The following is a 26,933-nucleotide window of genomic DNA, read 5'->3' on the forward strand; positions in this document are numbered from 1 at the left end:
TGGCGGGAAACGGACAGCTCACCTTTTGATTTTAGGACACTCTGAACAATCTTTTGCAGGCTATTCGATTTAACAATTCAATGCTACTCAACACAATTTCCATGTTGTGATAGCCTATATGAAAACAAGTTATAGTGCTCAAAGGGCTATTTAGGGATTTTGGCATTGAGGCCCTTTATCTAATTCCCAAGAGTCAGATTAACTCATGGATAGGCCTATCATTTGTATGTCTCTGCATGCAGTTTGAAGGAAACTGCTAATTAGCGTTAGCGCAATGACTGGTAGTCTATGGGTCTCTGGGACTGGAATGCTAGCATGCTAGTATATGCCCATATACTTCAAGTAATTGCGCTAACGCTAGTTAGCATTGGCCAGCGAAACTATATCGAACTTCTTTCATACTGGACACAGATATATAACAATTGTATCCATGAGTTCATCATGCCAAAATACCGAAGTATCCCTTTAAAGCTTAAACTGGAATTGTTTCCTCCCTCCACGGAGACTCCATGGAGCTATCCAGCTTGCCAACCACTGGAGTATGAACACCTTCAGCCTAGCCTATACGTTGGGTCAGTGAGTCATCACGATGCTGTAGGAAGAATTTGGTCTGCATGTGGCGTCTCTGTGCATTTCCCGGTCCTATATCTGACTGCCGGCCAGCTAGGACTCCACAGTCTCCGATGCGCACGGCGAGCGCCCGGTAGACCATACCGTTGGTGGTGATGGGGCTTTTCACTCGTGTCTGTTGGAGTTTGGAGGGATGCTGGTCGTCCGAGAGCATGTGATCTGATCAGACAATTTTGTCTGGGATTTTGAATAAGGTTTTTTATGACTACATCGTGCGATCCAGACTCGAATGTTTTGCGCTCATAGTCTGTTTCTTTTTGCTTCTCGCTCGCTCTCTTGTGCCACCGCTCCGCCTCCCCCTTTTCGCAACATTGACGCAACCTATAAATACTGGAACAAAAGAACAACTTCCTTGAAGCCTGCTGAAACTGCACTTACTCTGAACATGGATCCTTGCTGTCAAGTGGATGAAAATATCGAGAGGATATGATTAAGTATATCTTCCAGCGAGTTGCGCTGTGTGACCCCACTCGAACACTCGTCTCCAAGGCGCATAGTAAGTGTCATTAACCATTCATATACTCTTTCAACTTTTTTCTTTTGATGCCGGGGTTGTGTCGTCGATCTAGCCAGTTGCACCCCCTTGGTGGATTTAAATGTTTAAAGGAAATGTTGAGCATATGTTTATAGGTTGTTCGCGCTTTGTTTTCCTTGGAAATTGGACACAAAGTGCCATCAGATTCATCTTGAATTTCGATCTCCTTTAATAAATAACTCTGACCTGTACCTTATTGAAGCCAAGTTGATTCATTTGTTTTGAGTTGGAACGGAATTTGCCATTAACTAATCTCTTTACGTGGATAACACTGGTGGCATTGTCTTGTTTACTTGTGGTGTCTTGTCATCTTGCAATGTCTGACAACAGTAGGCCTATAATTGGTAGGCCTAAATACCCATTTTGGATCTAATTCTTCAGCCTTTATTTTAGGATACTCAATTGGCATTCGTGCATATAGTTTTTTTTTTCTAGAATAGACCGAATATAAAAGGGTTGCCGTGTAGGCTATTATAGCGAGTAGCCGGTTTAAAGGAATAGGCTACTACATTGATAATCAACATGCCGCAACTCCAAATACATTTCTACCACTTGTCATTTATTCACAAAACTCTCTTTCTGTCTTGGATTTAAACGTTGTCCCGTGTTCTAATCCACCACTAGCGCAGACAAACAGTTCTTGTCCCTTTGCTTTGTCGCGCTAGTATTTTCACTGTGCGAACAAAGGACTGGGGATAGTCCGCTCGGCAGAGAGCGTCAGTGGAAAGCAGGCGGGCTGTTTACAATAATAACACGATCCCAGTGACGTCGTCTAACTGACAGCGGCCTCCGCCAGAGGTAAAGCCGCTTAACCATCGGCAACACACTATATTTGGAAAGTGGTTACATCATCGAGGTACAGAAGTAGGAAGGCGGGACTTCCGCAGGAGTTCAGCGCATTTCAGAATTCAGACCGCCAAAAGGCTTACTCCTAAACTTATTCACCAATGAAACAAGTGTTTGCACCTACCCATTGTTTGGTCTATGAAGTTGTGTGAAACATGAAAGGTAATATTCGCTGTATATTTCTAAATCGTTTGAGAAAGGGCCAAGGAGAAGTTTGTCAGGCTTCTCTCCCAAGCACCCTGGCTGTGTATAATGGCATTTGTACTCCTGGCATTTTGCACGCTTAATGTGATGTGTGTGTGTGTGTGTGTGTGTGTGTGTGGGGGGGGGGAGAATCCACAGCTAGACTGTGGCTACTTGTGCTGCAAGTCCTTAGCTTTGCCACGCATGTGATATAATTTAGCATGTAAAAAGGTATGTTTTCTATGCTGATAGTGATAGACACACTTTAGAAATGTTTGGTTTTTATACTAGACATAATATGAATGTCTAGGGCAGTTATTTTTTACTAGCTGCCAATTCAACTAGTGTGTCAGTTATGTAAGGAAAGTACTAAAATGAAACCTGTGTGTGTGTGTGTGTGTGTGTGTGTGTGTGTGTGTGAGAGAGAGAGAGAGAGAGAGAAAGATTCATCAGGGGCTAGTATGACCAGTGTACTGGCTTTGTGCTAAAAAGGGGTCAGAGGTCGATGTTGTGTTTTCAGGGTGACCTGATAGCGACTATTAGCCATTCATGAATGTGATGTTGCACAAGTGTGCGGGTTGGCCCCCTCCCAAAGGGGAGGTGCCCTAACACGCCCCCTCTAACCCCTCCACACACCACCCCATCCCCTGCCCTGCTGACAGGAGTACAAGGGGGCAGCTGCTACAGATGTCTTTAGGGGGAGGGGGAGGGGCACCCGGGTGGGGGAGGGGCACCAGGCACACATCAATAGAGGGCTTATTGGACTGTCTCTTTAGTGCACTCTCTCTGGGACACACAGAGACAAAGAGGTCTTCAGATACAAACAAGTGCAATAGGGACAGGTTATGTGATATGCATTTATGAAGGCCTATGAGTGTGTGCTCACATACAGTGCATTCGGAAAGTATTCAGACCCCTTGACTTTGTCCACATTTTGTTATGTTACAGCCTTATTCTAAAATTAAAGAGGAGCAATGCTGCACAGCTGTTTTCAGGTCTCTCCTGAGATGTTCGATTGGGTCCAAGTCCGGGCTCTGGCTGGGCTACTCAGAGACTTGTCCCGAAGCCACTCCTGTGTTGTCTTGGTGGTGTGTGTAACGGATGTGAAATGGCTAGTTTAGTTAGCAGTGTGCTCTAAATAGCGTTTCAATCGGTGACGTCACTTGCTCTGAGACCTTGAAGTAGTAGTTCCCCTTGCTCTGCAAGGGCCGCGGCTTTTGTGGAGCGATGGGTAACGATGCTTCGAGGGTGACTGTTGATGTGTGCAGAGGGTCCCTGGTTCGCGCGAGGGGACGGTTTAAAATTATACTGTTACATTGATGCTGTTGACCCGGATCACTGGTTGCTGCGGAAAAAGGAGGAAGGTCAAAAGGGGGGTGAGTGTAACGGATGTGAAACGGCTAGTTTAGTTAGCAGTGTGCGCTAAATAGCGTTTCAATCGGTGACGTCACTTGCTCTGAGACCTTGAAGTAGTAGTTCCCCTTGCTCTGCAAGGGCCGCGGCTTTTGTGGAGCGATGGGTAACGACGCTTCGTGGGTGACTGTTGTTGATGTGTGCAGAAGGTCCCTGGTTCGCGCCCGGGTATGGACGAGGGGATGGTCTAAAATTATACTGTTACATGTGCTTAGGGTCGTTGCCCTGTTGGAAGGTGAACCTTCGCCCCAGTCTGAGGTCCTGAGCGCTCTGGAGCAGGTTTTCATCAAGGGCTCTGTACTTTTCTCCATTCATCTTTCCCTCAATCCTGACTAGTCTCCCAGTCCCTGCCGCTGAAAAACATCAAATCAAATTGTATTGGTCACATACACATGGTTAGCAGATTTTATTGTGAGTGTAGCGAAATGCTTATGCTTCTAGATCTGACAGTGCAGCAGTATCTAACAATTTCACAACAAACCTAATATCTAACAAATTCCACAACAAAACCTAATACACACAATCTAGAAAAGGAATGGGATAAGAATATATACATATAAAATACATAGATGAGCAGTGACACAGCGGGTAAGATGCATATTGCATCTTCCCCGCTGTGTCACTGCTCATCTATGTATTTTAAATGTATATATTCTTATCCCATTCCTTTTCTAGATTGTGTGTATTAGGTTTTGTTGTGGAATTTGTATATAATATATAGTGTAGGATGCAGTATACAGTATATACATATGAGATGAGTAATGTGAGATATGTAAACATTCTTAAAGCGGCATTATTAAAGTGACTAGTGTTCCATTTATTAAAGTGGCCAATGATATCAAGTCTGTAGGTAGGCAGCCGCCCGTCTGTGCTAGTGATGGCTGTTTAACAATCTGATGGCCTTGAGATAGAAGCTGTTTTTCAATCTCTCTGTCCCAGCTTTGATCCACCTGTACTGACCTCGCCTTCTGGATGGAAGTGGGGTGAACAGGCAGTGCCTCGGGTGGTTATTGTCCTTAATGATATTTTTTGCCTTCCTGTGACATCAGGAGTTGTAGGTGTCCTGGAGGGCAGTTAGTTTGCCACCAGTGATGCTTTGTGCAGACCACACCACCCTCTGAAGATCCCTGTGGATGTGGGCGGTGCAGTTGCCGTACCAGGCGGTGATACAGCCCAACAGGATGCTCTCGATTGTGCACCTGTAAAAGTTAGTGAGGGTTTTCGGTGACAAGCCCAATTTTTTCAGCCTCCTGAGTTTGAAGAGGCACGACTGTGGTCCATTTCAGTTTTTTGGTGATATGTACACCGAGGAATTAAAAAAATGCCACCTTCTCAACTGCTGTCCCATCAATATGGATAGGGGGGTGCTCCCTTTTCTGTTTCCTGAAGTCCATGATCATCTCTTTTGTTTTGCTGACATTGAGTGAGAGGAAATTTTCCGGACACCACACTCTCACCTCCTCCCTGTAGGCTGTCTTGTTGTTGTTGGTAATCAAGCCTACCACTGTTGTGTCGTCTGCAAACTTGATAATTGAGTTGGAGGTGTGCACGGCCACACAGTCATGGGTGAACAGGGAGTACAGGAGGGGGCTGAGAACGCACCCTTGTGGGGCCTGAGTGTTGAGGATCAGCGGAGTTAAGATGTTGTTTCCTACCTTCACCACCTGGGGCAGCCTGTCAGAAATTCCAGGACCCAGTTGCACAGGGCGGGGTCAAGACCCAGGGACTCAAGCTTAATGATGAGTTTGGAGTGTACTATGGTGTTGAATGCTGAGCTGTAGTCAATGAACAGCATTCTTACATAGGTATTTCTCTTGTCCAGATGGGATAGGGCAGTTTATTAATGTGATGGCAATTGCATCGTCTTTGGACCTATTGGGGCGGTAAGCAAATTGAAGTGGGTCTAGGATGACAGGTAGGTTGGAGGTGATAGGATCCTTGACTAGTCTCTCAACGCACTTTATGATGACAGAAGTGAGACACCCACAGTATGATGCTGCCACCACCATGCTTCACCGTAGGGATGGTGCCAGGTTTCCTCCAGATGTGACGCTTGGCTTTCAGGCCAGTTCAATCTTGATTTCATCAAACCAGAAAATCTTGTTCTCATGTTCTGAGAGTGCCTTTTGGCAAACTCCAAGCGGTCAGTCATGTGCCATTAATTGAGGAGTGGCTTCCGTCTGGCCACTCTACCATAAAGGCCTGATTGGTGAAGTGCTGCAGAGATGGTTGTCCTTCTGGAAGATTCTCACATCTCCACAGAGGAACTCTGGAGCTCTGTCAGAGTGACCATCGGGTTCTTGGTCACCTCCCTGACCAAGGCCCTTCTCCCCCAATTGCTCAGTTTGGCTGGGAGGCCAGCTCTAGGCAGAGTCTTGGTGGTTTGAAACTACTTCCATTTAAGAATGATGAAGGACACTGTATTCTTGGGGACCTTCAATGCTGCAGAAATGTTTCGGTACCCTTCCCCAGATCTATGCCTCGACACATTCCTGTCTCGGAGCTCTACGGACAATTCCTTTGACATGGCTTGGTTTTTGCTCTAACATGCACTGTCAACTGTGGGACCTTATTTAGACAAGTGAGTGCCTTTTCAAATCATGTCCAATCAATTACATTTGTACCATGTCTCCTAGAGGTCTGAATCAAGAGTTTGATATCAGACCATTTCTTACCTGAATATGTTACTTCACTTTGATTTGTCTTGCCTTCCAGGTTACCCACTTGGACATTTTGTATATATATATATTATTTTCTGGAACCATTACATGCACCCATCTCATTGTTATTTAATTATTAGAGATATACAAATGTTTTTTGCACCAACCACGTGTCATGTCCGTAATGGTCATGTGTCATGTCCGTAATGGTCATGTGTCATGTCCTCAATGGTCATGTGTCATGTCCTCAATGGTCATGTGAGGTGAAATGTGTATATTTTGGGATGTGAACACTCGGTTTCGGATCGAAACGTTATCAGTAAGTGGGAGGAGGAGAAGGAAAAAAACATGGCAGAGCAGCACGGAGAGGAGAATGTTAAAGTTGCCAGTAGAATAACACAATACTGTACATATTGTCAGATACTATGTCATTTTCCCCTTGATATAAAACATGGGGCGGCAGGTAGTCTAGTGGTTAGAGCCGAAAAGTTGCTGGATTGAATCCCCGAGCTGACAAGGTAAAAATCAGTTGTTCTGCCCCTGAATAAGGCACTGTTCCCCGGTAGGCCGTCATTGTGAATAAAACATTTTTCTTAACTGACTTGCCATTTAAATAAAGGTTAAATAAATAACAAATAAAGCAGTGAATTGGGAGCTTTAACCATGTGCGGGCCTTCTTTTTCTATACTAGTATTCTTTATTAGTCCAGCACCTACGTTTTTAAGGATGTGCGAATGACCACAAACTTTTCAATAAATTACATTCACCACAGGTGGACTCCAATCAAGTTGTAGAAACATCTCAAGGATGATCAATGGGAACAGGATGCACCTGAGCTCAATTTCGAGTCTCATAGCAAAGGGTGTGAATACTTATAGAAATAAGGTATTTATGGGTTTTGTCTTTATTCTAAAATCTGTTTTTGCTTTGTCATTATGGGGTATTGTGTGTAGATTAATGAGAAAAAATGCATTTAATACATTTTAGAATAAGGCTGTACGTAACAGAATGTAGAAAAAGTCAAGGGGTCTGAATACTTTCCGAATGCACTGTATGTAATAATGTAGTAATAATGTAAGGAGTAAACTGCACACTGCGTTTCACCAGTCCCCATTAAAATGAACCTTTTCTTTAAAAAATTGCATCTGATATCTGTATGCACAAGTTTAGTGTTTAGTGCGCACAAAGGCCACATGAGCCCCCAACCATATGGCATTTATCTGGAGTTGACTCTACTCTGTAAACAAGCCATTACTCCCCTCTGTTTATTACTCTATTTAGACTAAATCGTCTATTCGTTGCCATACCAAGCGGCGAAGCAACCAGTCAAGATGCTCTCAATGGTGCAGCTGTAAAACTTTTTGAGGATCTGATTGCCCATGCCAAGTCTTTTCAGCCTCCTGATGGAAAAGAGGCGTTGTCGTACCCTCTTCATGACTGTGTTGGTGTGTTTGGACCATGATAGGTCCTTAGTGATGTGGACACCTAGGAACTTGAAACTCTCGACCCGCTCCACTACAGCCCTGTCGATGTGAATGGGGGCGAGCTCAGCCCTCTGTTTCCTGTAGTCCACGATCAGCTCCTTTGTCTCGCTGATGTTGAGGGAGAGGTTGTTGTCCTGGCACCACACTGCCAGGTCTCTGACCTCCTCCATGAAGGGTGTCTTATCGTCATCGGTGATCAAGCCTACCACCATCATGTCAACAGTAAACTTAAAGATGCCGATGGAGATGTGCACAGCCACGCAGTCGTGGGTGAACAGGTAGTACAGGAGGGGACTAGGCACCGGCCCTGAGGGGCCCCCGTGCTGAAAGGTCAGCATGGTGGATGTGTTGTTGCCTACCCTGACCACCTGGGGGCGGCCGATAGGAAGTCCAGGATCCAGTTACAGATGCAGGTGTTTAATCCCAGGGTCCTTAGCTTAGTGATGAATTTAGAGAGCATTATGGTGTTGAACGCTGAGCTTTACTCAGTGAACAGCGTTCTCACGTAGTTGTTCCTTTTGTCCAGGTAGGAAAGGGCAGTGTGGAGTGCAATAGAGATTGTGTCATCTGTGGATCTGTTTGGACGGTATGCCAATTGGAATGGGTTGAAGGTGTTTGGGTTGATGGTGTTGATGTGAGCCATGACCAGTCTTTCAAAGAATTTCATAGCTACAGAAGTGAGTGCTACAGGGCGATAGTCGTTTAGACAGGTTACCTTAGTTTTCTTGGGCACAGGAACTAGAGTGGTCTGCTTGAAACATGTAGTTATTACAGATTGGGTCAGGGAGAGGCTGAAAATGTCAGTGAAGACACTTGCCAGCTGGTCAGTGCATGCTTGGAGTACAAGTCCTGGTAATCCGCCTTGTGAATGTTAACCTATTTGAAGGTCTTACTCACATGGAGAGCGTGATTACATAGTCATCTGGAACAGCTGGTGCTCTCATGCATGGTTCAGTGTTGCTTTCCTCAAAGCGAGCATTGAAGGTATTTAGCTTACCTGAGAGGCTTGCGTCACTGGACAGCTCTCGGCTGGGTTTCCCTTTGTAATCCGTGATAGTTTGCAAGCCATGCCACATCTGACGAGCGTCAGAACCAGTGTAGTAGGATTCGATCTTGGTGCTGTATTATCACTTTTCCTGTTGGATGGTTCATCAGAGGGCCATGGCTGCCACCCTGTCATGGCTAAGTTGTGGATGGCTGGATAAGGGACCGGTAGGACAACCAGGTTAACAAACTGTACGATGGATGACTGGACCGAGGGAGGGATGGTCAGATGGAGGTAGAGAAACCAAAACATCATGATCTTATATGCACACTAGGCCATGTCAGGGCGTCAAGCCAAACCTTGCTTTGTGTGTGTGTGTGCCGACATGTATTATGCATGTTTGCATGAGACACTGCAAGAGTGTTGTGAACTCCCCTGTTGCCAACATCAATTTTCCCTTTGTGGTGCGATGTCGTCCTGTGTCTGTTTGCAGTGTGAAGGAGGCCATCCTCAGAGTCACTTGAGGAAAAAGCAACCCTCAAAACCAAGTACTTGTCCAATGAGAAGCAGCTGAGTGTTACAGCCAGCCAGGCCATACACGCAAGTCTTCTAACATGAAATCAAATTACATCAGAGGCTAAATCAGCCTCCCCAGCGTGGCCAACTGTGTGCTGGGTCGTCCCACTGTGCCTGAACTGCTCTTCTGCCACCACCACACTGTTGCTGTTGTTCTCTCTCACTCTCACTCACGAACTCACTAACACCCATCAGGGGAAGGAGGCAGGGGAGAGTCCCCCCCCCCCCCACCCCACCCCACCCCACCCCGTATGTTCCAAACCTCCGCTAGTGAAGAGATGCATTATGATGTGATTTCATTTAGTGCCCCTGCGAGGGAAAAAATAAACCCTGTGGATAACAACAGTGTGAGTAGCATGGTTCATTTGTGTGGTGACATGTGACTCTTGTTTTCGTGAGTCATAAGGATCTCTCCCTCCTTAATGCAAGGCAGTGTGTGCACTGTGTGCTCATGTGACAGTGACACAATGCAGAACAAACTGTGTAGTATTCCAGGGGATGGCTTGGGCAAGGCTACTGTGTACAGCTGGTAGTAAAGGGAGACCCATAGGCCTACTCCTCACACTATCTCCTAGATTTATGTCATGAAGCTAAGAAGTAAACAGCATCTTCTTGTCCAACTAGTTGCTTTTAACCTTTTAGCAATGGTGGTGAATTTGTTTCGCTCGCATACTCCCTCTTATTCTCTGACTTTTCTCCTCTTCTTTTTCACTTTGTGAGAAACACAGCATTTAACTGAAGTGTATTGATCCTGTAGATAGCTGGTAAGTTGTGTGCGTGTGTTGTCTTGTGGGTAAACTTAGGCTAGCATCAGAGTTTTCCCTCCAGGCCATGGGGGTGTTTTAGCTGGGTCATCCCTGAATCTCCACACGCCTGTTTAACAACATGGAGCTCCTCCTAACAGGCTTCCTGTCCAAACCAGTTTATCTGTAAACAAGCATTTTTTCCCCTTCCAGTCTCATTGTCCACACTGTACCAGCAGGCATGTACACAATGAATGCATGTCCTCTCTCTCTCTCTCTCTCTCTCTCTCTCTCAAAGTGTACTGCCTTTTACTGAGAAAGATTTTACTGAGAACTCAAACGCTTGTTTGATAATCAGATGAAGTTTATTTATTATTTTATTTAACTAGGCAAGTCAGTTAAGAACAAATTCTTATTTACATTGACGGCCTACTTGTAAAGCCCCCCCGGCCAAACCGTCCCCTAACCCAGACGACGCTGGGCCAATTGTGCGCCGCCCTACGGGACTCCCGATCCCGGCCGGTTGTGATACAGCCCAGGATCGAATCCGGGTCTGTAGTGACGCCTCTAGCACTGCAAAGAAGTAAGTGCCTTAGACCACCAATTTGGTTTGAACAGCTTTATGTATTTTTTAAATGTATGTTTTCTGAATGTAATTTAGAAAGATTAGGATTGGGAAGACAATGGCAGAATACAAACTCATTTACTAATTTTGTTAGATTAAAGTAATAAGAAACATGAGTTCCAATTTGTCTGTTGTCATCCGAGCTGTTTGTCATGAGTGCCTGTCTAAAAACAAATGTCTACCTCTCTGTCTAGGGTGGCAAAAATCTGGTAACGTTCCCTACATTCCCCTGTTTTCCTGGTTGGAGGATTCCGGATTTCCTGATTATTATAATTCCGGGAATCCTCAAACCAGGATTTCTAGAAAACCTGAGAACTTGGGGAAAGTTACCAGGATTTTGCAACCCTAAGTGTAGGTCTGTATTTGTACCCGTCACCATGTTACACACCTGACCCTAGCTCTCTTCTTCCTGTGTAGTAGTTCAGGAGTGTCTTTTTCAAATGAGGCAAATGCTGAGGGCCCTGGTGTATTGTAGACATAACAGGTGTGTGTTTTTTATATATATTTGTTTTATTATTTAACTAGGCAAGTCAGTTAAGAACAAATTCGTATTTACAATGACGGCCTACTTGTAAAGCCCCCCCGGCCAAACACTCCCCAAACCCAGAAGACACTGGGCCAATTGTGCGCCGCCCTTTGGGACTGCCGATCACGGCCAGTTGTGATACTGCCCAGGATCGAACCCGGGTCTGTAGTGACGCGTCTAGCACTGCGATGCAGTGCCTTAGACCACTGCACCACTCGGGAGCCTGTGGGAGAATGGTGATACAATAGGTGTGTGTTAGGATGAAATGGCTGTCTGTGTTTATCTTGTCCGAGGTGCACACAGCGCAGGAGGTGATAACAGGCTGCTTATTGACAGGTTGTTCAGCCCAACCGTGTCCTGGCCTGGCCTGTCTGTACACAGCTGTGCATAGTCTCAGGCCCTGTTTTATTGAATTTCGGTGTATAGCACAAACCAAACAGCCACCCTATGTATAGGCTATGCCTACAATTCAGCATAAAGTTATATAATAGGCCTCTCACACATTATCTCTTAGAATCAGGCTATCATACAATGTAAGATAATTATGAATCTAAACTAATGTGGCATTGGCGGCTATAGGCAGGTTGCAAGAGAATAGATCCCACAAAGTCACTCAGTTAGTCTCGGCTGGGCTATTCAAGGCTATAGACTAAACTCGCAAGTTGCCATGGCTGGCAGAAATTAAGCGGGAGTGACGGAGAGGCGCCCGCCGATCTCCTCCAAACCCAACCCCCACGTTGTGCCGCGCATCATCACCATTGGGGTGAGCGAGCGCTGTGCTGCTGTCATGCTGGTGGGTAGAAAGTGCGGTTATTTCCCTTTCCCTATACACACCTCTACGTCTGTTGTCCATAATTTACATATATGCGTGGCACAGACTATACCCTCCTCCCCAATAATTTAGTCTGGCAGTTGCAGTCTGATTAGTCTTTAATTCAAAGGAAGGTTAGAAAAGAAGTCTGACATTCTTAGCAAAGTGTTGCCTACTTCAAATCAATTGCATAAGCAAAAAAACATCTGGTCTGGATCGGTTGAAAGGTTTGAAAGTAGCCTGAGTCTACATCCCGTTGCGTGAGTAAGTAAAGTATCACCAGTTCGCCTTGTCAGGGTGAATTTCGTAGGCTACCGTGCTCTTTTGCTGTTGACGTTCAACCAGGAAATTATCCGTTTTTTATCTGAATTCTTATCTTTCAACCACCTCTTCTTTATTTGAGTAATACTTCGGAGTTTAAATGGAACATTGGTGTTTAGCCCGAGTGTGGAAATAGGACTATATAGGCTATTATACGTTTTTACGTTTTAATATGAGCTGTATACTTTTTTTTCAGGTCCTAAAGCGTTAACTCCCCCCCTCCGTTGGCCATTGAAGAGAACGCTGCGTGGGCTGCTAGATCATTTGAGAGTGCATTTTTCTCCTCCAATCCGCTACACAGAGCACACTCCCCATATGCCCAATGGGGAGAAGGGGTGGCTCTAACGAATTTGAATGAAGAGGGTAGCTTTCGGCGCCATTTTCGAGTGAGCTGCGATTGCTTCAACAGCTGAGAGGAGCGGCTGCAGTGTGTAAGCAAGACGAGCTCTGGAGCTGTCGCAAGAGACGGACATTATTTTCGGAGACTCGGAAAAATATACACAAAAAGTATCCCTAAAAAAAGAACACCGATGGATAAAGAAAAGGGATAGAAGGCCAAGACTACGTCGTATCAGGACTGGGGGAAACGTTAGATAGTTAGCCAGCTACTGTAACGTTAGCATTACCAGCGATAAGAAATTGGTGTCTGACTTGGCGTCTGTTGAAATGTAACGTTTATAAATGCATTTACGACAAAATAAGTGGACCTCTCTAAAAAAAAGAACCAAACATTTTAGAAAAAATATTTCAGGGTCGATTGAGTGGAGAATGACCGGTAGAATTTAGATTTTTTTTGTTGCGTTTTAGTCCTATTTTAGAGCGTTCCGTTTGAGCGGGAGGTGGGAAAGCGGGAGGCGCTGGAGTGAAGAGCCAGTCGGCACCGCTGTCAACAACATGCACTGCGAGATGAATCTTCATATCGTTGGCTACCTCTTGAAAACGCTGCAAGGATTTTTCTGTAAAGCCGAGGACACCTTTTCATGTTTGATTTATTCATATTTTTTAAAAATGTATTTTTTTTTAAGGAATTTTAAGTCTTACTTGTTTCACGTTTTTATCACGTTTCTAGCTAAGTTAACATTGGTGGATTCGCTTGATTGAAAACGTTATACAACGTTTTATGGTAAGTGTCCATTGATTGCTGTTTTAACTAACAAGAGAACGTTTGTTAGTCAACTAGCAAATCGACAATTCCAGCAGCTTGGCATACGATGTCTACAGTATTTGCTCAATGATTGTCATGTTTGTTTTTACCATCCCGATGCAATTTGCCTTTATGAGTAACTAGCTGCGTCGTGTAACGTTTTAGGTAGTCTGATTTTGCCTGCCGGAACAGTTGCCACGTTTTGCTATCATTCTTTTGATTCATCGTGACTTATTAGCCTACATTTTTTTTTGATGTTTTTTTTTGTTTTTTTGCATTGGACATAATATCAGCTGTAGTTATCGTGTTTTGCCTTTGAGTGAGAGGGCGTGTTTGCTCAGTCAGGCGAGTGCCACATTGTAACGACTGTGATTACAACATAGTGTGCAATTTTTTTTTTTACCAAACTCTTGGCTACTGTATCCTGTACGTGAGCACACGATAATCAAATTGCACATTGTACGAGCAGTGTCAGGGCTGCTTGATTGTGATACAATGTTTCAATATTGACTGACTGATACCAGTACCAGAATATGATTTGCATTGAATATTAAGTATGCTATAATGTAACGTTTGCTACCGGAGTGAGTCCTTTTCTGCAGTTTAAACTGCTAGTTCAAGAACTTGGATTTATTCTGTGGATGAGGAGGCGGCTTGCTGGCACGAGTCAGATGCAGTAAAGTAGCCTCTCATACGAGTCATACTTGTTTTGCCCCGTCTTTCAGACTACTGAAATCGTGGCGGTGTGTAGAACATGCATGTATCTCTCTCGCATATCTCAAACTAGAAAAAATGGTAGTCCTACTCAACATGGAAATTATATTATTTTCCCACAATATATATTATATATGACTACACTCGTTCTTTTAATCCTGCCTCACCATTGTCTTTAGCTACTACACTGCTCATACAGAATAACCCACTGTTCTTTCAGTCGTTTCTTTTTATCCTGATCTCCTTTCCACCAAACAATTTATATTTTTGCTAAACAATCATTTGAGGGGAAAAAAGAACAATGAACACCACTTTGATACAGCTACGACTTTTCTTCGATAGAGCTATGACTTTATTGTAGCGGTAAGAAGAATTAAGCAGCAGGTTATGATAATTAACGTAGCAGGTTAGGAGAATTAGGTTAAGTTTAGGAAAAGGGTGAGGGTTAGTGAAAATGCTCTCCTAACCTGCTACAAAAAGTCACTTGTAGCGAAGTGACTACTCAGCACTTCCCCCTTAGTCGCCGCTGCAGTGGGGGTCAATTGTCCCGACTGGCAATTATCATAATTGATGTAAATGTTTCTTCCCCTGTCATGTGATGTCAAAATGGGGTTAACAAGAGTGAACGTGGGCCATTTTCCACGTCAAGCGGTCCCAGGCGCTTTGAATTGAGGCACAAAAAAAAAGGCTCCTCTAGATTTTATTTTGTGTGTGGGGGGTGGTGTATTAATATTTTTTTTAAATACACAGGATTCTCAAGAGTTGAGGCTTTACTAATGTAATTAATTATTTAAAGTTGCATATGACACTTTTCCCATTTGTCTCAATGATTTTTCCTGTCAGAAACAATATATTGATTACTTAGGGTTATGCTAAAGATTTTACAAAACTGAGTTGTCTAAACTGTACATGTCCTCTACAGTACAACCAAAGATGTACTCGCTGCTGTTTAATCCAGGGAGTGTATTACTGATACAGCGAAATCTCAGTTAAACTTGAAGCTAAGACTATATATATTGTTGCTACCATTGTTGCACAACAAAGACGATGTATTCCATTCTGTATCAATTAGGCCGCCCGTGTAGTTAAGTCAGTTAAAGCATATAGGAGTTTCTTCTTTTTTTTAACCCAGAACTTAGACGGGAGTAGTTCTGATGGCATTTTGTTCCTGTGACCTCTGCTGAACCCAGCATGAGGGAAAATCCCTCTGAAAACCACATTGTGGAGGTGATGCATGAGGCTTTTTTTTTCTTCCATTTTTTTTTAAGCCAAAACTTCATATGATCAAGATTCCACATTGTCATTCCAAACGAAAATGTCATTTTGAAGAGAAGTGTTAGTTTTGTATGAGTGTTTGGACAATGTCATGCACCATGTGAAATGTACTTTACTGTTTTTTAGTAATAGAAAGTGACCTCCCCCCCCCCCCCCCCCTTTTTGATTATTGGGTTGTTTACTTAAACTGGTAAGTGCAGACTGGTGTCTAAGAAGCCCTCCAATGCAATATAAGTCAGTGTAGGCTACTGTATCAAGACATGCAGCACATATAATGCTCACATCCTACAGTAGTTTTGTATCATACATTTCCTCAAGTGTTTGCACAGCAGCATTTGCAGGAGGTAGATTGAAATTAGCATAGGCTAAATTATGTTGCCGATAAATGTAATGACTATTCTTGGATGTGTGAAATATTAGTGCTAGCTCTCATTGTTTAAAAAAAAGAAGGAAATGGATCTGCTTTATTATTAGTCAGTTGAGTAGGCTGGTAGTGAAACACGGAGGGTTTGTGCAGTTCTAGAACATTAGTATGACATTCTGTGACTCATCATTCTGTGTTCTGAGGCCCCGCTGGCAAAATGGGCTCCCACCCCCATTTCCTGGTGGAGTTGTGCCTCCTCTCTGCTCACAAGTGTGGTAGCTGGTCTATAGAGAACCACCCCATACAGTACAAACTCTGTAGTATTCAAATTCACCATGATGCGAGCAGGTTTTTACAGGTTTTGTTGGTTATTTTCCAGGGCTCTGTCATGGTGTGCTTCCACAACTGCAGTATCACAGGCGGGCCAGAAAGAGGCTATCATGGTGCCTCCCTCATAAAACAGGAAACTACTTTACACGTCCTGATAATTTAGACTTTTTAACCAGTTCAGAGCAGAATCCATGTTTTTGTTTTTATTATTTTGGGAGTGTGACTGGTATTATGTAAAGTGTATGGCTATTGTTGATGTCAGATACGTGCTTATCATTGGAAGCATGTTTTTATTTAAATAGTCAGTTAAGAACAAATTCTTATTAACAATGACTGCCTAACAAAAGGCCTTCTGCGGGGGCTGGGATTAAAAATATAGGACCAAACGCACATCGCGACGAGACAGCAATACATAAAGAGACGCAGACAGGTATGTTATGTACACACTGACTCACACATTAAGTTGCTTGTGTCATGCATGCATCACCCCCTACTTAAAACAATGTCTCAGGTTGGTGTGCTGAGCAATTGTATTGAAGTCCTAATATTTTTATACTGGTGAAGTGATAATGCCATTTGTATATCATTGAGGGTTTTGTAAAGCTTTGCACAAGTTAGTGCAGTTCATATTTTGTGTGTACTGAACAAAAATATAAATGCAACAATTTCAAAGTTACAGGCTGTGCCTGGGAGGGCATAGGCCCAGCCGATCAGAATGAGTTTTTCCCCACAAAAGGGGTTTATTACAGACAGAAATACTCCTCAGTTTCATCGGGTGCCTGGTGTCAGACGATCCCACAGGTGAAGAAGCCGGATGTGGAGATCCTGGGCTGGCGTGGTTACACCTTGTCTGAGGTTGTGAAGTAATGACAAATTCTCTCAAGCAACATTGGAGGTGGCTTGTGGTAGAGAAATTAACATTAAATTCTCTGGCAACAGTTCTGGTGGACATTCCTGCAGTCAGCATGCCAATTGTACGCTCCCTCAACTTGAGACATCTGTGACATTTTTGTGGGGCAAAACTGCACATTTTAGAGGCCTTTGGTCCCCCGCACAAGGTGCACCTGTGTAATGATCATGTTTTAATCAGCTTCTTGTTATGCCACACCTATCAGGTGGATGGATTGTCTTGGCAAAGGAGAAATGCTCACTAACCGGGATGTAAACAAATCTGTGGACTTTACATGTTGCCTTTTATAATTTTTGGTCAGTGTATATATTCTACTAAAAGGTTTATCACAGTAACTACAGCTCAGTCTGTATGGACAACATGTGTTGCGGTCACTATAGCTGACATTCTATGGCTTTGCTGTGCGAAATGTAGTGGGATGGTTTACTAGATGTGTAAATGCGATATTTAAGGTATTAATGTAGCCATTTATTAAAATAAATCACCCATTACATTAACTAATGCTGTCTGGTTAATACTCCACTAAGTTTGACTTCCGATCCTATTGAAACACATTGTGTATTTTACCATTCACTTCAGGCTTGACTGAAGGGAAGAAACAAGTAGACATTGCTGCCTCAGTTACTTAAAAATACTCATATGCCCCAAATATTATGTAGTAAAATTGGAAAATAGTGTTGTACTTTTTTAGCTTTAGCCTTCCAGTTAGTATTTTTCACTGTGAGGGAGCGAGCAAGCAATCAACCTACATTTTTATTTTTTATTTTTTTACACTGGTTGTAGTCAGTGGCACAAGCAGTCCTTGAGTTTTAACTGGATTAAAAAAAATATATATAATTCATATTGTTTGTATGGGTGCCACACCATAACTGTAAGCTGACTATGGGAATAACTCAAAGGAGCAGCACTCATATATTATTTTATTTGATGGGTACTATCCTGTCAGTCAACTGTGTAGGGGAGATGTCACCATGGTTATATTCTCACATCTCTCTCTCTGTCTCTAACCCTCTGGGTTTGGGGATGTTACCAGATGTCGTGCCTCCTCCGGCCCCCAGAATCACGAAGCGTCATGGCCCTCTTGGTACATCACAAACAGGAACAGTGGATTAATAAATACAAATATCAAATGTTTTTTTTGTTTCAATGTGTCTATTTTGGGGTCCTTGTGCAAACCCAGCTTTTGGGATGGGGAGGGACTGACAAAGGACTCACATTAGTGGGAAAGCATTTCAGACAAGCTCAACTCTTAAGATAGGGACTGTTTAGACACGGGTCAGGAGTGAGAGTTTTGGCCCAAGTGTGTTGATAGGGTGCAGTGTGTGTGGTTTAGATGGGGGGGGGGGGGTCGCTTGTAAATCCATTCTCTCACTCACTCGGACACCCTGAACTTGGATCTTAATCTCCCTCACTGCTGGTTCTCTGGACTGCTCCTCACATGGCACATGGTGAGATGATGACTCCTGTTGATTACTAGTGCGACAGGCGTTGGTTTGGTATCAGTGTTTACGGCCAGGCGAGGGTTGTGATGGAGCTGCAGTACATAGGGTAGTCAGTTACTAGTAGTTTTCTCTGTGGGTCTGGTGCCAAGGTGTCTGTCTGGGCGCAGCTCTGAAACGGCTGGCGTCGCACTGCTTCTGCTTTGTCTACTTCCTGTTGATTGCTTTCTGGCCCTGTAGTGGCTACTGAGGGGAGGTGAAGGCAGCAGCAGCAGCTCTATTCAAGTGGTGAGGTGACAAGAGAAACCCCTAGAGCCAGAAGTGAGCAGTGTTTTGGAAGTCAGCTAAGTTTGGTGTACATTTTGTGTGTTTTGGTTTTCTGTACGTGCAGGTGTGAACGTAGGATTTTTACACTACTAGACAGATGTTTGCTATGCGAGGCTGGACGTGTGTGTGTGTGTGTGTGTGTGTGTGTGTGTGTGGCATGCTTTTTCTCCATATACACGCAGAAACTGGTCATGGGAATTTGTTGTATGGGAAGCCCTCTCCCTAACCTTGACTGGATGTCTCCCCCAGTTCACAACATGCATCTGGACTGGTGTAGGGTTGTGATAAGGCTGGTACTCTGTTTTTAATTAGAGTTCATCTTCGCATACAACTTTCATGATCACAATTACAAGATTTACATGATTGGCTTTATATTATTTTATACCTCCTGCATTATCCAATGGCCGTGCTTCCTCTACTGCATTATCCAATGGCTGTGCTTCCTCTACTGCATTATCCAATGGCCGTGCTTCCTCTACTGCATTATCCAATGGCTGTGCTTCCTCTACTGCATTATCCAATGGCCGTGCTTCCTCTACTGCATTATCCAATGGCCGTGCTTCCTCTACTGCATTATCCAATGGCCGTGCTTCCTCTACTGCATTATCCAATGGCTGTGCTTCCTCTACTGCATTATCCAATGGCCGTGCTTCCTCTACTGCATTATCCAATGGCCGTGCTTCCTCTACTGCATTATCCAATGGCTGTGCTTCCTCTACTGCATTATCCAATGGCCGTGCGTCCTCTACTGCATTATCCAATGGCCGTGCGTCCTCTACTGCATTATCCAATGGCCGTGCTTCCTCTACTGCATTATCCAATGGCTGTGCTTCCTCTACTGCATTATCCATTTGGCCGTGCTTCCTCTACTGCATTATCCGATGGCCGTGCGTCCTCTACTGCATTATCCAATGGCCGTGCTTCCTCTACTGCATTATCCGATGGCCGTGCTTCCTCTACTGCATTATCCGATGGCCGTGCGTCCTCTACTGCATTATCCAATGGCCGTGCGTCCTCTACTGCATTATCCAATGGCCGTGCTTCCTCTACTGCATTATCCAATGGCCGTGCTTCCTCTACTGCATTATCCAATGGCTGTGCTTCCTCTACTGCATTATCCAATGGCCGTGCTTCCTCTACTGCATTATCCAATGGCCGTGCTTCCAGGTGTTTTTACTCCCTTTTTTGTGTCCTCAGTCATCAACACTTTCATTGAATTAAAAATATGATTTGTGCTGTTTTTCAGTTGATACTAAACTTTTTTAACTGTATATTTTCATGTGCTGTATTAGGGTTGGGTGTCCCAGTATATCTAGGCCTAGTGTTTGGAGTGTTACAAGGGCCCTACCTGACAGTGAATAGGGAGATTGCACACTAGGCTGAGAGTGGTGCAAACCTGTGGAGAGAAGAGGTCACTTCACACATCCCCTTTTTAGTAAAGTCTTGAGAAATGAAGAAACTGTCAGAGTTTGTGTTTAGGCTATGATGTGTGAGACTGTGTAGTCTATGGTGTGTATCTCTGATATCGGTGTTGTGTAGGGCAGGACTATACCCGTATCGAGATGTTTTCCTTGGCAAAAATAAAAACACAAAGCAGGCCAAATGTTTCTGTCTCTTTCTGTAAAATATTGTGTGGTATAGCATGGAAAATAAACGCGACTCTGGATCACATGTTTGTTTCCAACATTTGGGCTGCTTTGCTAATGTTAAATACTCTTTGTTTTTGTCTCCTTGCCACGATGCTAACGAGTATCGCGATACTTGTATTGTCCTAGTGTTGTGCAGAGGGAACCCCAGTCAGTCGCTCTGCCCTGCCGTCTCTGCCTGCCTGGGGAACTACTGGACATGTTGTGTGTTGGACAAGTGGGAATGGGGCTGCTTTCGTTGTTGCAGGATTAACGCCCACAACTGCATGACTGGTGTTTCTACGGCAGAGAAGGGGTACTATTTTTAGATAACAGGCCTGGTGTAAATTACAATAAACTGAACCTCCACCACCACCCCTGCCTCTACACACCCCTGTCCAAAACAGTTACCTATGCCTTGTTACTCACCACTCCAGTCTTTTAGGGAGAAATTAACTCTAAAATAGATGGATTTGAAACCAAGTGTGGCTCAAGCCTCAAAAGTTCATACCCATTCTAGATGAATGCTGACAATTGCGATTTTGCTTAAACATGACTTGATTTTTGAAGCTGGTTTATTTTAATAGTGATTTATAAACTGTATAATTTCTCTGTTCAAGAAGTCTTGGTAAGGATTTCAGGAAAATTACAGTGTCACATGACATGCGTGCTGCTCTGGTAAAGCTGCTAGATGAACCACTAATGACATGCGTGCTGCTCTGGTAAAGCTGCTAGATGAACCACTAATGACATGCGTGCTGCTCTGGTAAAGCTGTTAGATGAACCACTAATGACATGCGTGCTGCTCTGGTAAAGCTGTTAGATGAACCACTAATGACATGCGTGCTGCTCTGGTAAAGCTGTTAGATGAACCACTAATGCAAACTCCTCATCCTTTGACACGACTCATAAGTAAATTCTACACTCACCATGACCACATTGAGTATTTTGACATAGGCCTATATAATATTTTTTGAAAAGTGATTAAAGTTTGCAAAGTCAAACAATATTGGATAATGGACAAGAACATCTCTCCGTACACAAGTATCCAGATGTACTTTCTTTCAACTTCAGTCTAGTTACACCAGGTCTCATCTGGGTACTTCAGTCTAGTTACACCAGGTCTCATCTGGGTACTTCAGTCTAGTTACACCAGGTCTCATCTGGGTACTTCAGTCTAGTTACACCAGGTCTCATCTGGGTACTTCAGTCTAGTTACACCAGGTCTCATCTGGGTACTTGTGTTCGGAGAGATGTTTGAAAATAAAGCCCTAGTGAAATTGCCCTATTATTAGTTAAGCAGATTTTTTTTTAGTTGTATGATAACGTCTGCCGTTCATACTTAGTCCTTTCCCAGAATGCAATGTCAGGCTTCCGTAATTTATGTAGTCATTTTACATAATTTATTTTGCCTAAACTATGAAATTTCATGGCTGTATTTATACTCCGCATTGTGCATAACATTCTCATAACCTAGCTAAAAATGTTAAAGGCAAAGTTAAATTCAGACTTTGGTTGAGGGTAAAGTTGTATCAAGTGAATAACAATCAGCCTCCCATAGAATCACAATCAATCAACATATTTGTTCATAAAATGTTTTTGTCTAAGTCATGACATTTACCATTTAGCCTACATCACACTAATAGTTATATCTCACACACACACACACACACACAGCAGAACAATATTTTGTGTTGAATTGGAGGCCCCCAGTGGAAAGGGGTCACTTGACCTTTGCCCCCAGGGTCAGTTGACTCTTGAGGGTGTGAGTGCTGTAGGAATGGGTTCAAGGTCTGAGGAGTAGAGGCAACATGTCCAGACATGCTCCCTTCATAGGGAGACGGCAGGGAAAGGTTAAAGCCATAATGGTGTGTGTGTATATTGGGTTGTAGTGATTAATTGGGTGTGTGGATATTGGGTTGTAGTGATTAATTGGGTGTGTGGATATTGGGTTGTAGTGACACCTGGTCAGAACTGACTGCAGTCGACTCCTCTTGACCCACCAGCGACTGTCGGACCTCATCCACTCCTCTGGTTCATGGGAGTTAATTTATGATTGTCATATAGGTAAAAGAGAGGGAGAGAGTCAGAGGGGGAATGCCTGAAGGAGTGGCACTGGAGTGTGTGTGTGGGGAGAGTTTTCTTTTAGATAAATTCAGGTCAGATTTATTTTTCAATTTAACTGGGAGTGCAATTTTATTGAATTTGAATAATACCTATTTTACATCATTCACATGTCTGACTTGAAATGTAATCAACAGGTCTCTACACTAGTTGTTGGTATGGAAAACGTAGGTTATGGTGACACATTTTCTTTATTACAATGTGCATGACTGAGTCTGAAGCATTAATATTATTCAGGCAATAATGAACAGTTCTGTTGTGTGTGTGTGTGTGTGTGTGTTTATATATTGACCAGAATACATCCTCTGTACCTCAGACCTTTTAAATGTAGAAAATCTATGGAATTTCATTTTTTTAATGTTATTTTTCATATTTTCAGCTTCGTGAAATATAGGCTTGTTGCAGCTGAGTCCCAATCCTAAAACCTCCTTTTGAAAAGGGGACAAATTTAAGTGACCTCATATCTAGGAGTCATTTGTGGTTTGCTGTGCTGCACATTTAGTTTTCGATGGCGATTTGACTCATTCTCTGAGAGATTGAGTGGTGACATTGCATCTGTTGCTGTATTCAGTATGAAGGAAACTGGGTTTCATCTTACTGTCTATGAATCCAAGTAGAAATCCATCTAAATGGGCTGGTCATCTTTTTGCATGCATTTGATTGTTTTTGTACCTGTATCGCCCTTCTGAAAAATGACAAAGTTTGTCACAACAAACAGAAATCCATCAGTCATTAGTGTTCTAGCATGTCTTGGCCCACCTTGTCCAAATTAATATTGGGAGAGATGGTGTGTGTGTGTGTGTGTCTCCGTCCTGGTTAAGTTCACGGGGAGCCTCTGTTCTATAGACAATTTAGCAGGCATTAGCAATGCTCATGTAGCTTTTGTATATCGTCCTTAACATGGAGTCCTGTACCAACGTGAAAACTATAAGATCTGAAATGGATAAGTTATGAAATACTGGAAATATATTTTTGTGCGTAAGAGGGAGAGTGTAAAGGGACCAAGGGTTCAATTATCTCAAATTCAGACATGCATTAGCAGGTGTACTTTGCAATATTTTTTTGCTGAAATGACTTTCTTCTCATTGGTTGGTATAACTTGAGTGAATCTAATCTTGTTTGAAAATACTAGGCTAAATGTGTTACTATGTTTTGAATGTTGTGTGATTTTAGGTAAAGTGTGTGTGTGTGTGGTGTGTGTGTGTGTGTGTGTGTGTACACTTCTCTGCTCCTACCCTGTAATACAGAGGCCCATCTCCCAACAGCACGGTGTTAACTCTGGGTTATTTCCTTATATACACCCACAGTCGTGTCCAAGATGGCAGATGACGTCATTGTTTGTTAATCAGTATAAACACCTGTAGGGAATAGAAAACACCCATTCTCTGTGTCTGATGCATTTCTCAAAAGGTTTATTTTAATCTCTGACAACATCCAGTTGTCGTTCCAGGTGGTGGTATTCCATGTCCTTTTGGGTGCCTCTGTTTTACACATTTGTGGCTTTTTATTTAAACAAATGTACATGCGTCCTTTCTAATAAGTTACACCAAGCATTTTTGAAAATGCTATCTCTGTCATGCCAGAGGAAAGTGGATCATCAACTAATTAATGGTCTTTGACGTACCTTTTTTTAAAAAAAAAATCTGTTGGTGATGTTGGGCAGCTGTTGAATTGTGCATTAGTGGTATTGGAGTGGTTATTGGACTTGATGAAATCAGCAGAAGCAAGTGATATTTGGAAACTAGGGTAACCATAATTGTGATGCAAGTTAATACCACACCATAACGCTTGTCACTTTAAACCCTGTTTGTATATGTTGCTGACCTGCCTTTCAATAGCTTCCCTTTTGACCAGATGACAGTGAATAAAACATCCTTCAACGTCCGTCAACCACGGTTTTCTTTTCAGTAGACTAAATGTTACTTAGCAGCGTTGGGGGCTATTCATTTTCAATAAGTGTCAAGTAACATTGACATTGAGATTTGATATTTATGTTCCTTTGTCTTGCTATGGTTGTTGTCTCATAGTAGTACCTCTTTGACTTTAGGGGATGGAGTGAGTAATATTGGATTCCGAGATCATTCATTTTTGAACTGAGCCCTTTCAAAATTAGCATTCTTTTCTAAATGTATTGCAATTATCAGATATGTTTTATTGAGTAATTTAAGATCCTAACATGTCTGAGGTTTCATATTGGTCAGTTCATTTTGGGAACAAAAAAGACTATGAAGATGAATGCTTTTCACTCTAACCCAAGTCTTGGGGCCAGGTTTGTAGACGTTGCACCATAATTTGGCTTAGTAAAACTGGCCCTGTTTCCCTTATAAGAAGTGATTGAAACCGCATCTCCCCTTCAATTTAGCTGATCCGGACTCAATCTGCCATAATAAATAAATCTATATAGATCAATCACACACACACGACAGTTATAGAAGAGAAGTGTTTTTACTTTATTTAGCTAATTACCTGACTTGACCCCATCCTCCCTGTGTTTTCAGATGGTTGGAGAGTCTTGGAGTTCCCTTCAGCCACTGAGAGACGACCTGGATGCGTGTGTGAGTGAAAGAAAGGGGAGGTGTGTGTGTGTGTGTGTGTGTGTGTGAGAGAAAGGGGATGTGAGAGAGAAAGGGGATGTGTGTGTGAGAGAAAGGGGATGTGTGTGAGAGAGCAAGGAGGGGAGAGAGCGAGTCAGGATGAGTATGCAGGAGAGGGAGCTGGAGTCTGCGAGGATGTGTGAATGAGATGGAGCTGGTTGTGCTGTAGCAGCACAGAATGGTTTGTGGGTTACACAGAGATGCAGGCCATACTGTGCTGCAGCAGTAACGCCTGGACAGACGGGCATCTGTGGAACCATCCAGAAGAGTGTGTGTGTATGGGATCCACCTGCCTCGTCACTGGCTGCCTTGCTGTAGCAGCACGTAAATATTGGAGTTAAAACTACTGCTGAAGCCTCCAGTATTGCTCGTGCTGCTGAAGCAAAGCTGACCGCTCGCCGCGAGTCTGTCTGCATGCATCCCTCACGCGCAGCACGGGAGAACGATGCGCAGGAGGAGGAGGGGAGACACCGAGAGGGACGCAGTGTGTCATCTTTATGACAGGTACAGACATGAGGTTTTAAGTTGCTTTTGTCCATTTTATTTCCATTCTAATTAATTTTACAACTAGGACTGTTGTATTTTATAGTTCATTGCTTTGGAACATGTTCATGCATTTTTATATCCATTTGAACTATCTTTGCACATTTAAATGACTTGTTTGCATGATTTAGTTGGCCCCATAATGCTTTACTTTTTTTAATGTAAACTCACATGTGCTGCATTTTCTAATAAACGTTTTGAAAGGGTGAACCTTTTGATTATGCTTCAGTCCTTGTAAGTTACCACACAACTGGGCTACCATCCCTCTGGGCGCAGATGTCAGTCCAATGTCTAATTTTCATTTACATTTGGATGAATTGTCAACTAATGTGAAATCAACTAAATTAACCATGTCATTGGATTTAGGTTTTAAAAGTTGGTGCAAAAAAAATAAATGCTCTCAACTTGAATCTTTTTGCTATTCCAATTTGTTTTTGGGTGAGGGACGTGGGTTGAAATGTGGAAACAATGTTGATTCAACCAGTTTTTGCCCAGTCGGATGCTGTTTGTCCTTTCACGCCAAACAAACTCATGGGGTTATGCCAATAATTATCTTCAGAGAAAACCCAACTATTGAAATGATACAAATAAGTTTCTCAATCTACCATATATTTGATCTCTATAAGGTGTATAACTTGCACCAGCTCTTGCGAAAATGTTCCATATTAGACCTATATATACCCTTACACTGCTGACTTAAGTTCACAAATCATCAGAGTATTTTATGCAAGGATAGGCCTGTGTGATTGGAACCTATCACCTGTATAGGCCTAAAGCAAGCCACACTGTTGTCTAATTTGCATCAGTTAAATTTGAATGGTTAGCATATGTGGGCCTATTCAGAGGGTAAATTGGCTTTTCTGGATTTTATTTTTTATATTCCACACACTGATAATGTCAAGATCTGATTTAATATGTATAGTAATTTAACCCTCATTGAGGCTTTTGGGGGTGGTTGTCTTTTCAGCCGGAGTAAATGACCGTAGCCAAATGGCTAGATAACTGAATCCAATTTGGCCATATTCCTATACATTTTAGCAAGCTATAGGCTGAAGATTTATAATCTTGTGTACAATTAGCCTAATATTTCTAGCATCTATCGTCACTTTGCCAAACACTCGTGAATGTTACCTGCGAGCTTGTTATACGGCGAGTTTCACACCTTTCTACAGCGGTAAAGTCACCGGTCGGCCTATTTCCAATTGG

At 43.1% G+C, this 26,933-nt stretch overlaps 1 protein-coding gene across 3 annotated transcripts in view; it reads left to right on the top strand.

Moving 5' to 3' along the window:
- Positions 1-673: 673 nt before the first annotated feature.
- LOC110520521 (SPRY domain-containing protein 7) overlaps positions 674-26,933 on the top strand; it is a 41,055-nt gene continuing 14,795 nt past the window's right edge. The window contains exons 1-2 of one of the 3 annotated variants that reach the window (XM_090230299.1): positions 674-1,126; positions 25,089-25,688. In XM_090230299.1, the coding sequence (XP_090086425.1) occupies positions 25,682-25,688 (7 nt within the window). In that variant the 5' untranslated portion in view covers positions 674-1,126; positions 25,089-25,681. Of the gene's footprint in view, positions 1,127-12,716; positions 13,462-25,088; positions 25,689-26,933 lie in introns of those variants that run through there. The other 2 variants (XM_090230300.1, XM_090230298.1) reach the window with 2 other exon arrangements.

The sequence above is a fragment of the Oncorhynchus mykiss genome, chromosome 3, assembly GCF_057628025.1.
Source record: "Oncorhynchus mykiss isolate SJ-2025 chromosome 3, ASM5762802v1, whole genome shotgun sequence".
In the NCBI taxonomy this organism is placed as follows: domain Eukaryota; kingdom Metazoa; phylum Chordata; class Actinopteri; order Salmoniformes; family Salmonidae; genus Oncorhynchus; species Oncorhynchus mykiss.